This window comes from Malaclemys terrapin, chromosome 4, assembly GCF_027887155.1.
Source record: "Malaclemys terrapin pileata isolate rMalTer1 chromosome 4, rMalTer1.hap1, whole genome shotgun sequence".
Lineage (NCBI taxonomy): Eukaryota > Metazoa > Chordata > Testudines > Emydidae > Malaclemys > Malaclemys terrapin.
Window position 1 is genome coordinate 7,084,288 of NC_071508.1, and position 13,179 is coordinate 7,097,466.

Genomic DNA, 13,179 nt, shown 5'->3' on the forward strand with positions numbered 1-13,179 from the left:
ATACAGCTGCCTTAGAGGAGTCACTCCGAGTTCTCAGCCCAGCACCGTGCAGGGCCGTCCCAGAAGGGACCATTCTGCCAGTGCCCTGATGTGTATTGCCTTGATCCCTGTGTGGTGTGGTGCTACTTAGGTTGTGTGTATGTGTGTTGCCCTGATTCTTGTGTGGTGTGGTGCTGACTAGTTTGTGTGTACGTGTACTGCCCTGATCCCTGTGTTGTGGTGCTGCTCTGTCTATCTGTCTATTGCCCTTCTGCATAGCAATCCCAGCCAGCACCAGCCCCCGTCACCCTGGAGTGAATGCCCCAGCCTCCCCCACAACCTTGCCCCAATTCCTACACACACACACCCCTGCTGGGGAAACAGAAACCACCTGGACCCCGGCACAGACACAGGCAGTTTCTGTTCCCATTTCTCTAGTCACTTGCAGCAGAGCAGGAAATGCCCCAGGGGAGGGCAGAGGCCAACTCCCTCTCCGCCCCCCTCCCCCGCTTTGCTGCTGTTCTCTGTTTGTCCTTTGCTGAGCACAAAGAAGGAGCAGAATTTATTCTTGCTCTTTCCCCTCCCTCCCTCCCTTCCCTGTTGTAGCCTGTCCCCTCTGGACCCGCACACAGAAGTGCTGCCCTTTGACGCTGCGCAGAGGGGCCTCCGGGAGTTACCTGGCATTTCCACATAGGCAGCTGAGGGGCAACAGGTTCAGTGCAGAGTGAGAGGGGGGGGAGGGGCAGCTGGTTCAAAGCTCTCTCCCCACCCCAAAAATCCACCTAGAGCAGGATCCCTGCCCCACACCCCCTGGTGAAACATACACGGTGCCCCAGTTCCATGGGGCAACAGCTCAGCACAGATGGCATTTTCGCTCCATGCGCCCCAGGGGTGCTCTGCCAGCTTTGGACTCCCTCCATAGCCCACCCCGAGTCTGCACGAATTTCCCGTTACCTGTCAATACCTGCATTGCTTTGGCACAGTCATTCTAATAACCCCGAGAAACAGGGGTTGAGTTTAAGCTGGTCATTCTTGTCCAGTGCTGGGGAGGTGTCAAAGCATTTCCTTATTGCACCTGCCATTACAAACGTACAGCTAAGAGCGCCAATCTCAGGTCAGACTGTCAAAAAACAGGGCAGACACCCCAGACTGGTGTTATATTCTATCATTAGATTTCACCACACCAGCTCCTGGATTACTATATTCTATACCATGGAGCCACAGACAATCCCCGTAAGCTCTCTAGCTTCTCTTTACCACCCAGACAAACTGGACTCTCTGATGAAAGGTTATTAAAACCAAAATTCACCACACCACACATTAGGTTACTCCTGACCCCAAAAGGCCAGTCACTTGCCCCAAGTTAATGGACACACTTGATCTCACATCAAAGGCAATGCTGCAGCCAATTCCTTTAGTAAACTAGCTAAAGATTTATTAGCTAAGAAAAAGAAATGAGAGTTATTGAGAGCATAAAGCAGGTAAAATACATTACAGGTGAGTCCTAGTTTGTAGTTTCAAGTGATAGCAATGATGTGATGTCTGCTGATTTCCGCAAGTCTCTCAGGGATGCATCCGAAGAAGTGGGCTGTAGTCCACGAAAGCTTATGCTCTAATAAATTTGTTAGTCTCTAAGGTGCCACAAGTCCTCCTGTTCTTTTTGCGGATACAGACTAACACGGCTGCTACTCTGAAACCTTTGATCTAGGGGGTTAATTAAGTATAGGATATGATATATATATAATTCAACCGGTTATAGATAAATGAAGACAATAACATTACCATTTAACAGACATGTGAATTGGCACATTTAACACTTGGAGATTCGCACCCAAGTAAATTGTTCTGAGACTCTGACCTGAGCTGGCCTATCAGCATTACAGAGCTGGTCTGTCAACACCACACAAACCCCTGAGTAATTTCCAACTAAAGCCAAACAGCAAGTGATCACTTCATTCATGTTTGGAAACAGTTGCCTAGTAAGAATCATCTCCAGTGCACTGGGCTACCTTTGTAAAGCAGGATTCAAATTAAGCGGCCTTAGCCCCATGGAGCTTTCTTGGCATGGCTTGATCATTTAAACAGTGCCCGTAGAATCGGCTCCCACATGGTTTCTCTTGATCTTCATTTCCATCTCCAAATGCTCACACCGGCCACTGGGCACTGTACTCGGCTGGAGAGCACCATGAAACAGGAGACTAGAATTCAAAGTTCTCATTGTTCATGTGAATGGCCCAGGCAAATTTATCACGTTGGGCTTCGGTGTAGATTTCCTCCACTGGAACTCCCCATTTTATACACCATGCCACAATGATCCTTGGGTCTATATAGTACAGTTTGGAGCTGTTCAAGTTTAGCTGCTTGTTTTCCTCCATCCTGCTCTTCACATCCAATTTCCTCAGTTCGTCTTTTCTCTTCACATCATTCCTGAGCTCTTCTGTATTGCTGTCTTGCGTGGCTCGCTCTAGCTTTATCTTTAACATAGAAAGTTCATCTCTGCTGGCCTCAATTTGATCTTGTAGCTCAAAGCAACGCAGTTCCGTTTTTGTCCGCTGGTGGTTGAGGAGTTCTGCGACTTTTCTGTTGGCTTCGTTGAAGAACGAGACCTTGTTCTTGATGTGATGATCAGTGAGATTTTTCAGTTGCTGTTCCATTGTTATGCAGGCATTGAGTGTTCGAAAGACCTTTGTTGTCAAGCCCTTCTTTAAACCTTTAAGATACATATTCAGCACCTGGAAATTCACTTGATCAAATAGATCCGCTTCACCTCTCTCCCCTTTCTCCTCCTTAAACTGCTGGAGATTCCTAAACACCTTCTCTTCCACTGGCACTGTTTTTTTGTATAGGACGGAACTTTTACCCATGAAATTAAACTCAACCTTTTTTGTTTCTCCTTTCTGGTCTTCAGGTAGTGTCACATGCTTCACTCTGAAGGAGCAGCACCCAAAAGTATTGGCCGTCATCCCTTCTTTAGTTTTATTACCTACTCTGAATCCAAACTTGTCAATTAAGTAAAGCACAACCCCCCGCTGCCGCAGCGACTTGTCCTCAGAATCCCAGTCCTTGCGGTACTGCTCCTGAATCTGGTCTCTGTGGTGCTTCAGGCTTCGGACAACTTCATACTTCTTCCAGTCCTTTTCTCCCATCAGTTTAGAGCTGGCATGTGGCATCATGTATTTGACTTTTCCCGGGGGGCTCTCTTTCCAAGAGGCCAGCCAAATAACTGCAGGGTTATGCTGAACTTGTCCCCAGCGGTGTCCTGGCGGGAGCTCAGGAGTCTCTTTCTCGCTGCAGTTGATGGTGACATCTTCTGGCAGGATCTTCTTCTTCAGCTTTCCCCGGTTGGGTGAGTTCCTTCCAACAAACAAGCTAGGGGGGCTGATGTTATAGTTCCCAATTCTCTGTTTGTGGCCATCCAAGAAAAAATAGCCAAATTCCTGTTGTACTTTTTCATTGGTTTTCTTTCTTTTGTAGTAGGCAGCCATCTCTCTAAAATCACATTGATCCAAAGCAGTAATGACCTCCTTCACCTCCGGTGACATAGTGTCCTTCCAGTCAGTGAAGAAGTTTTTGCAAAAGGTCTCATCTTTGGTCAGCGCATGGTCCAGCATTTTGGCATAAAAGCTGGCAACCTCTTCTGCTTCCGAATTGAGTGTCACAGTCTCCTCATTGTAATAAAACTTGATATTGTCGGGCAGTCGTTCGTAGGGGGGAGGAAATGCTGGACCATTGTGTCTCAGGGATGTCCATTTGATGCCATCTTCATACTTCGGTTCCTCCTCCCACCATTTCCATATTTCATCCTCCATCATCTCTCTTCTCCGTGCCACAGGCTAGTGTCTGAAGAAGCAAAAAAGAAAGGTCCATGATGCAGCTCTGCAGTTTGCAAGAGAGAAATCAAATGGCAAAAATCAAGAGAATAACAGCACAAAGTCACTACACAAGCGCCTGAGACCCTGTCTACAGCATAAACATAGGCATGTCAAAGATCCTGGTTCTATCTGTGTAGCAAACACACAAGCCTTTCCACTGGTCATTGTGAAACTCAGGTAAGGTCCTTTGTACAAGAGCGTTCAGGGACTATGCTGATGACTAGAGGTGGGTGAAATGTTTTTCATGAATAGTTTATTCGCCAAAATATGCGCGCACACGCACACACACACACACGCACACACCTACCTCAGTGGGTAGGGAACTCAGCTGGGATGTAGGCAACCCAAGTTTGAAGCCCTGCAGTGGACTTATTCAATTCACTGACTATGGCCAAAAAAAAGAGAGAGCGCGAGATTTACTTGAACCCAAACTATTTTTTTGTCAGAACTGCCACTGAACAATCTGTTCTTTGCCCAGTTGTCAGCATGAGCACCCACAAGGCCCAGCTGAGACCAGGGACCCCACTGAGCCAGGCACCATACAAACACAATAAGAGACAGGTCCTGCCCTGAAATACTTATCATCTCTTCAGTTGAACTCTTCCCCTCCCAGGCCTGGAGCCGGCAATAGCCACTGGGAATTAGCTGTGTGCACCCCAGCTGCATTCACTGGGTGAGGCATCACTGTATTGAATGATGGAGGGATTAGTTGGAGCAGCTTGGCAATGATGTGATTGTGATAGGAGATGATCGGGGGCTGAGGCCCTCTGGGGGTGTATATGAGCCCCTCTCCCTGCCCCCTGTATATGTGATCAAAGGAAAGCAGGGAATGGGTGCCTTGAAAGATCCCGTATTCCTCATTGTGTCACTAATGGGGCACAGGGGTTTTCTTGCCATGGGGACTGTTAGTAGTGAGCTAGGAGACTGATGCCAACTGACAGAGGGGATGCATAGAGTTTTACAGGTACCCCTTGGAATGGCCATCTGCATAATAATTCACTAAAGAATACCATGTGAGGTCTGTACTGAGAGCCTGTAGCCCACTGAGGCCTGGAAGGCAGGGCTTGTGTTGCCTGTGGCTCATGGAGTTGGGGAGCTGACCCTTTGCAGACACAGACAAGCTGGTAGCGGGGTGCCAGAGATGAGGGTGGTCTGTGAGGTTAATGACGGTTAAGTGACAGTATCGTGTTAGATGCCATCCTATGAATAAGGGCGAAGGCACTGTAAAATATAGCAGATGTACTCTTCTTTCTGGGCAGTAGCCAAAGTGTAGGCATGTAGGGCTGGTGTTAGTCCCCCTGTTCAGTACAGGGCAAAGGCAGCGTGCTCAAGAATAGGCATATGGGGCCATCTCTCAATGAGGGCAGAGTTAGGGTTACATGGGCGTGTACCTTAATGCTGTATTTCCTTATTTTCACCAGGTTGAGTTTTGCTGAATTCAGTGCCCTGGAAGGGCACAAGATACCACTGGGCAGCCTTCATTCTGCATTAATGAGGGTTTTTTCTGCCATTTATTTACCTAGGTTTTTTTAACAAAAAGTGAAATGTTGTGGGTAGGAGTTCATATGCATCTAGGCAGTTGTACTTATCATGTAGCTGTGTAGTTCAGATGCTCCTGCGGCCCGGTCATGATGATAATACCTAGCTCTTACCAGCAGCAGATTTTAAGGAGGCAACACCATTATCCTTATTGCACAGATAGGGTAAACTGAGGCACAGAGTGGTGAAGTGACTTGACCAAAGACATCCCACAAGCCAGTGGCAGAGCCCAGGTTTTCTGAGACTGAGACAGCTGGTTGGGGGAGGGAATCGACGGGAGACAAAAGAAAAAGCAAGAAAACAACCAAAGTGATAGGAAGGAAATAAAGAGGACTACACGAGAGCAGTGAAGGGTGGAGAGAGAAAGAGCCGGGAAAGCAGGAGACTGGGCAATAGGGGTCAGAGTGTGGAGTCGCCTAAGCTGACACTGGGCAGTAGACTGGCCAGTCCATTGCAAGATGGGAAGGCAGGAGCTACTCCACCAGGGGAGGCTGGGAGACCCCACTGGAGATGCATTTTAATGGAAAACGACAGCAGCTGTTGACTTTGTCGCCCCCTGCTCCGATACATGACAGGTTCCGCCCAGAGATAAGACCCAAACTCCAATGATGTGACACACACACTGTGACTAGGCTTAGAGTTTGCAGTGAATCTGTCTGCGATTGAATCTCTTTCATCGGGGGCCCAATCCTGCCAAACTCCTGCTGGCCCAAACAGCCCCACTGTGGCTAGACCAGGATCTGTTTGCTGAACTAAACCCTCTTACCGGCACCGCTGTGCTGGGGGTGTGTGAATGGAGGGGGATGTAGACAGAGCTCCAGGGAGCTTCCAGTGTTTCAAGCACCCTGGTGTCTAACCTTGCTCAGAGCAGGTCTCCTTGACAGCAGGGTGCTTTACACGTCCATGGGTGCATTGTTACAAGAGGCAGTCGTGGTTAGCCAAGATCTCCGAGTGTAGGCACAACCCTGGAGTTCCAGGAGGCTGCTTGCATGGGAAAACACTTCCCCCACTGCCCCGCATAAATAGGGAATTTCAGAACAGGAACCTTCACCCTGACAGTCACCAGCCTGCCTCTAACCCTCTGATAGCTACACAATCTGTTGATGTTAATAGCTCCCTCCCTTCTTCCTAAACCCTCTGGCCTCAGGGACTTGCCGATAACTAGGGCCCCACCAATTTCACAGTGGTGAAAAACTTGTCACGGACCGTGAAATAAGCCCTTCCCTGTGAAATCTGATCTCCCCCATGCTGCTGGGATCACCCCAGATGGGGGCTCCTGGCTGCAACTCCCGGTCGGGCTGGGGAGGCACAGGACTTCTCCTGCCCCTGCCTGGCCGCTCTCAGGGGGAGATCAGACCCACCTCCGGGTGCCTCCCCCTGCTGCAGGAAGCTCTATGGCTTCCCCATTCTGCCCCCCCCCCCCGAGCGCACCCCGCCCTCGCTTCTCCCCCTCCCCCCCAGCACCTCCTGCATGCCGTGGAACAGCTGATCACGGCAGGCAGGAAGCACTGTGAGGGAGGGGGAGGAGTTGATCGATCGGGGGCGGGCTGCCCGTGGGTGCTGAGCACCCACCATTTGGAGCACCCACGGAGTTGGCGCCTATGGCTGCACCACTGCAGCACTACAGCAAGAGGAGGGGTTCTCCCATCGGCATAAGTGATCCACCGCCCTGAGAGATAGTAGCTCGGTTGATGGAGGAATTCTTCCATTGACCTAGCACTGTCTGCCTGGGGTGGGGCAGGATAGGTCAGCTTAACTACGTCACTCAGGGGGGTGGATTTTTCACACCCCGGGTGATGTAGCTGGGGCAACCTAACTTTTCAGTGACGACCTGGCCTGACTCTTCTCTGCTCAGCTGCCCCTGGGAAGTCCAGAGACGAGGGACCCCACTCTCTGGAACCCCGGAATGGGAAGACGGGTTAGTGTAGGCAGAACTTTGCAGACCAGAACAAGAGCTGCTGGGGGACCCTGGCTGGAAACTCTTCGCTAGGGGGAAGAGTTTTGTTTTCAATGGGCTAAACTGTGCCCTCAGTCCCAGCCTCGACCTAGGAGCGCAAACTGCCACACCCCAGGAGCCGCTGTTTGCTCCCTGCTTCCTCCTTGCTCTGGGAGAGGGGAAACAGTTTGCTAACTGTGCCAGCAGCAACTTACAACATCCATGGCCCAGGCGCAACTGTGCTAGCCGGCGGGGGGACGGGGGAGGAGAGGGGAGAGGCCGGGGCAGAACATAGCCTCTGCACATTCCCCACCCACTTCTGTGCCTATTTATCCACTCCACCCAGGCTCAGTGGAACCTGAGTAGGGCTGGGTTTACTCTTCGTCCGAGTCACAATCCAGCGTGAAACACTGAACGTGAACTCCCAGGGTGATGCTGTGCCAAAAAGGGCTGATGTGATCATTGGATATATTAACAGGTAAGTAGTGAGTAGGGAGGTGATTTTAGCTTCGTGTATGGCATTGGTCCTACCAATCCTGGAATACTGCATCCAGTTCTGGGGTCTGCATTTCAAAAAGGATGTTGACAAATTGGAGAGGTTGCAGAAAAGAACTGCAAAAACAAACAAACATATAAGGGCTGGAACAAATACCTGGCAGCCAGAGACTCATAGAGCTCAACCTATTTTAGCTGATCAGAAAGAAGATTGAGAGGTGACTTGCTAACAGTAGAAGAACTGACAGGGGTGAAAATACCAGATCCTAAAGGGCTCTTTAATCTAACCGGGAAAGGCTGAACAAGAACCAGTGGCTGGAAGTTAAAGTCAGACAAATTCAAATTAGAAAGTAGGCACCAATGTTTGACAGCGAAGACAATTAACCATAGGAGAATCCACCACTTTCCTACAGAGATTGTTTCATCTCGTGGTGTCTTCAGATCAAGACTGGATGCTGTTCTGGAAGATCTACTTTCCTTGAATCATAGAATCATGAAAATGTAGGGCTGGAACAGATGTTGAGAGGTCATCTAATCCAGCCCCCCGGGCTCAGGCAGGAATAAGTATCCCTACACTACTCCTGATATGTTTGTCCAACCAGATCTTAAAAACCGCCAATGATGGGGATTCCACAACCTCCCTCGGCAACCTGTTCCAATGCTTCACTTATTATTAGCTTCATCCGTTATTAGCGCTCCTTCACTGCCAAGTAGTGGACCTACAATTTCCTTCATCATTCTCTTGCTCCTAATGTATTTAAAGACCTCTTTGTACCTTTTACTTCCCTTGCTAGGTGTAACTCATTTGTGCCTTAGCCTTTCTCATTTTGACCCTACGTGTTTGGGCTATTCTTTTGTACTCATCTTTAGCAATGTGTCCATGTTTCCACTTTTTGTAGGACTCCTTTCTGATTTTTAGTTCATTAAAGAGCTCCTGTCTTAGCCACACAAGTTATTGGGCTCAATACAGGGGTAACTGGGTGAGGTTCTCTGGCCTGTGCTACACAGAAGGTCAGACCAGATGATCTAATGGTCCCTTCTGGCCTTGCAATAAAGGAATCGAAGAAGTATTTCTCTGAAGCCCATCACCAGGATATCAGAGTGCCTTGCATACATTAGTGGCTACACAAACCTGAGCATTTGTTTCTCCCTCTGTGTAGGAGCAGGTAATCAGACTTGTGCAGATCTCCACATCTTACCGCAGACCTTTGATTGCTCTTCTTCCCTCTCCCTCCTCCCCAAATGCTCTGAGAACAAGTTGGTCAGTGAATCTGGGAGATTTCCTCCTTTCCTCCCCTCCCCCACACCCTCCAAAACTGCAAAACAGAAGGTGGGTTTAGCGCAAACATTTTCTTCCACAGTTTTTTTCACCTTCAGGCCAAACCTGGTAAATTTCCACACCCTCCTCCTCCTCCTCCCCTCTCCCCCAAGTGAATGGTAAAGGAAGTTGTGAACATCCAAAACCAGGATTATAATGGAAGCTGATTCTGCCACTCCCACCTCAGCCCCTGCTTTCCTGTCACCCCAGTGATTTGTCCTAGAGTCATAGAGTTTAAGGCCAGAAGAGATCACCACATCATCCCATCTGACCTCCTGTATATCACAGGCTACCAACCCCACCCACATCACCTGTGTGACACATCACCTCCATATTGGTACACATAACAAAATTCATGTGGCGGGGTGGGGCTGAGGGGTTCGGAATGTGGAAGGGGGCTCAGGGCTGGAGCAGAGGGTTGGGTTGGGGGGGTGAGGGCTCTGTCTGGGAGTGCAGGCTCTGGGGTGAGGCCAGGAGTTAGGACGGTGTGAGGCATGGCCAGAAAGGGTTAAACATCCTGCCAAATAAATAATCCTCAAAAGACAGTCACTGGGACCCCGGTCACGGAAGGTTTTTTACCTTGATCTCCACTGATCAGGTGCAAATAATGATGTGTGACGGGGAGGCTTCACAAGGTATTTTAGGGGAGTGGCGCTTTGCCCTTGGCAACTGGCCTCCTGACTGGAGGAAAAACAAACCCCACAGATACTTGGCAACGCTGACACAGCTGACGTAGCCGACAAATCATAATTTGTCCAACCCAGCAGCTCCTCGGGAGTGTGGGAAGCAGACTTTTGGGTGTTTCCATTGCTCAGTATAATTCTGATCTCCAGCCAATTCCTTCCATCCCAGGAGGAACGACTCATTTAAGGTGGATAGGTGCTTATCAGACCAAAGCAGAGCATTGGTGCCTATGCTCTTGGGACCCATCTCCAAGACCGGCTACTATCTGATGTGTCAGTTGAAGGCAAAATGCCTGTTGCCAATTGTATAATGTTCTACATGGTACATGGGTAAAACGTGTCTCCCAGAGACATCCACCTCCCACAATCTGAAGCCTGAGTTTTGGTTCATCCTCAGAGTTGTGGGCATGGCATTGAGGGAAATGTTCCTCTTCTGGAAATTGGGGGTGTTGATGGATTGCTCCTGTGTCAATGGGGTCTGTTCCCTTAGGAGGATGCCTGTGTTAGGGTCTCCTTCGTTGTGCTCGTGTCTCTGCGTGGCCCAAGGGATGGGATTGTCATTCGTTCCTGGGAACACATGTATGAATGGGCCTTTGACTCCTAAACCCAAACCACTGTTGTTCCACCCACAGTGCAGTCCTGGTAAGTGTACTTCCTTGCACCAGTCCCAGTCTGGTACCATCCCACCTCCATGGGGGTCCTGCCTTCATAGGCACAATAGAACAGCACTGAGATGGAGGGGCGTATGGTTCCACCGGGCTGCCTTGGCAGGGGCTATTTCTACTGATCCAGTTGCAGGGAGCATATCTTCCTATCTCACAGAGGGGCCATAGGCTGGATCCAGCACTGTTCCGAGTGCAGGGGGTGGAGATGGAGTCTTAGGGTCATGCACCAAAGCACAAAGTCCCAATTGTCAGCTGGTGTCGAGTGTCACAGCATTCTGACCATCAGCTGGTGTGGTTAGAGGGCAGGCCAGGAAGAGTCTAGCATGTTGGATGTGTAGCGAGGAAGGATGGCTACTGACTGAGGTACTGGCCTGGGGAGCTGGGTTTATGTTCCTGGCTTGGCTCCTTACTCTGGCCTGGACCTTATCAGCACAATCTAGCCACGAGACAACAATCTGGCCCAGGGTTCCCCTTAACCAAAGGGAGGCCCAGAGTGGTATAGGGGAGTCACATCTTACGCAGGTTAGGTTCTAAAGTCAGCACATAAGGCGAAAATCACGTATAGTCAAATTACCATTGAGTGTAATGGCGAGTGAAATTGCCCGCATTACAGGTACAGTATTTAAATTGTTATTTTTCTCTTTTTTGTTTTGTTTTGCTGAGCGCATATAGTTAAAATTGCGTAAGTTAAATGCTCCTATGATGCGACTCCACTGTACTTCTCTCCTTGAGCAATTTATACTTGCTGGGGTCTGAAAGCAGCAGAGGAGTGGGGAGGGTCAGGGTATCACAGGGGGTCCATGGGATGGAGCAGGCATGTCGGAAATGAAATGTGGTGAGTCGGAGAGGAGCACATGCACAAAGCCTGGAAAACTTCAGCCCCAAAAGTGAATGTTGAAGAAAGTTGTGAACCTCTGAAAATTGGAGGCTTACAATGGAAGCTGCTTTGACTCCCTCCACATTGACCATAACATCCCCATCCATCATCCTAGTGGATTTTCCTGGTAGCTCCCATCACCAACCCCACTGCCCTGTATGACACTTCCTAGGGATACCCAGGGCTGCAAGACACCTCGCTGCCACCTCCCTTTTCGGTCTGTGCCTGCTGGAGGCAAGCTCCCAACTCCACCTGCCATGGGCTACACAAGCACTCCTCCCTCAGCCTACTCTCTCTGCTGTCCCTCTGCAGGTCAGGAATAGGTACACTCCAATTTCCACACCCTCCGAGCACTTCCCTGGCGCATCCAGCCCCTGCTCCACTGGACACTCACAGCCTTCACAGTTTTCTTGCTCCCAAAGAAGCAGTATGCTCCAGCCTACCAGTTTCACCTCTGATTACCGGTCTGCTTGACACAGCACTTAGATATGTTTATAGTGAAATCAAGTGAAAGTTTATACATACATAACTCCTTAAACATCATCCATACGTACATTTTGCAATGATTATGATGATCAGTGGGCTCTTGGTAGAGACCTCACATGCCACCCTTTGGGAAATTTAGTATGTGTATACCTGTGACACTAAGCACCCCTGTAGTCACACCCTGTAATAATCTTTCTACATTGCTATCAATAAGTATCCATAATTCCTTATATGGTGTCAATACATACAGTACACAATGATATTAATTACCAGTGTGTTGACATTCCCCTCTGGTGTTATCTGGACCGGTGATCTGCTAGGTCATGCCAATCCTTGACTCTGGGAGCCAGCCTTACCCTGCTCTGCTGTGAGAACCCCCACTCCTGGGCTGTTCACACACAGCCTCTGGCGTGTAAGCTGCTGCTTGGATTGTGCAACCGAATGACACTAGCCAATATCTCTGGTCCCAGACACAACCCTAGGAACCTCCGTCTTGCAGTGACCGGTTCTGCCTGTTGGATGCTGCAAGCTTATATGAGTTCATCAATTTAACAAAGAAATTGATATGAATCAGGCTTGTTCTCCCAAGGGGACTCTCTGACACACTTCAAACCAAACGCACTGCTTCAGGTAGAATAAACAAACAGATTTATTAACTATAAAGGTAGATTTTAAGTGATTATAAGTTAAAGCATAACAAGTCAGAGTTAGTTACCAAAAGAAAAGAAAATATAAGCACGTAGTCTAAACTCCCAACCCTATTAGACCGGGCAGCAACTAGATGAAGCAGTTTTTCTCACCCCACTGGATATTGCAGTCCTTTATACAGGTTTGTTCCTTAAACCTCGGCCGATCTCCTGTGTTAGAGTCTTGTCTTCCTCCCAGTGTCTTGGTTGCTTGCAGCAGAGGTGGGGGCAGGAGAAGGGCCCCAGTATCTGCTCTGCCTGTTTTATACCCCAGTTCATGTGCTTGTAGAACACAAGTCCAGGCAGGTCTGTGTGGCATTGCCGAGTCTCTTCAAGCAAGGTTGAGCAATTCCACTGGTGTGGCCTCAGGCAGGTGAGTCATTGCATTGTAGCTCCCTTGCTGGACAATGGCTGTTGATAGGCTATTTGACACCCCGCCCAGGCGTTGTTACTTTCCTTTCTGTTGTTTTCAGTGAAAAACAATTGACTAAAATAGAGTAGATAATGGCAGTCACACAGATTTTATGCAGATTTTATTTATTTTTATGTATCGCTACTAAAGATAGTGTACAAAGTATCAAACGTGTGTTTCTGATATCTGTGTTAAAACTCCAGAACTGATACCTCGAGGCTTGGGATTAGG

At 49.0% G+C, this 13,179-nt stretch overlaps 1 protein-coding gene across 2 annotated transcripts; it reads right to left on the reverse strand.

Moving 5' to 3' along the window:
• Positions 1-1,394: 1,394 nt before the first annotated feature.
• Positions 1,395-12,866, reverse strand: LOC128836600 (DNA topoisomerase 1-like). 2 transcript variants are annotated; one of them, XM_054027007.1, is made up of 2 exons: positions 12,651-12,866; positions 1,395-3,819 (listed from the first exon to the last, which is right to left on the reverse strand). In XM_054027007.1, the coding sequence occupies exon 2, from the start codon at positions 3,789-3,791 to the stop codon at positions 2,178-2,180; it is 1,614 nt and encodes a 537-aa protein (XP_053882982.1). In that variant the 5' UTR covers positions 3,792-3,819; positions 12,651-12,866; the 3' UTR covers positions 1,395-2,177. The 2 variants fall into 2 exon arrangements, with proteins under 2 accessions (XP_053882982.1, XP_053882983.1); XM_054027008.1 differs by lacking the exon at positions 12,651-12,866 and adding an exon at positions 9,719-9,798.
• Positions 12,867-13,179: the final 313 nt, after the last annotated feature.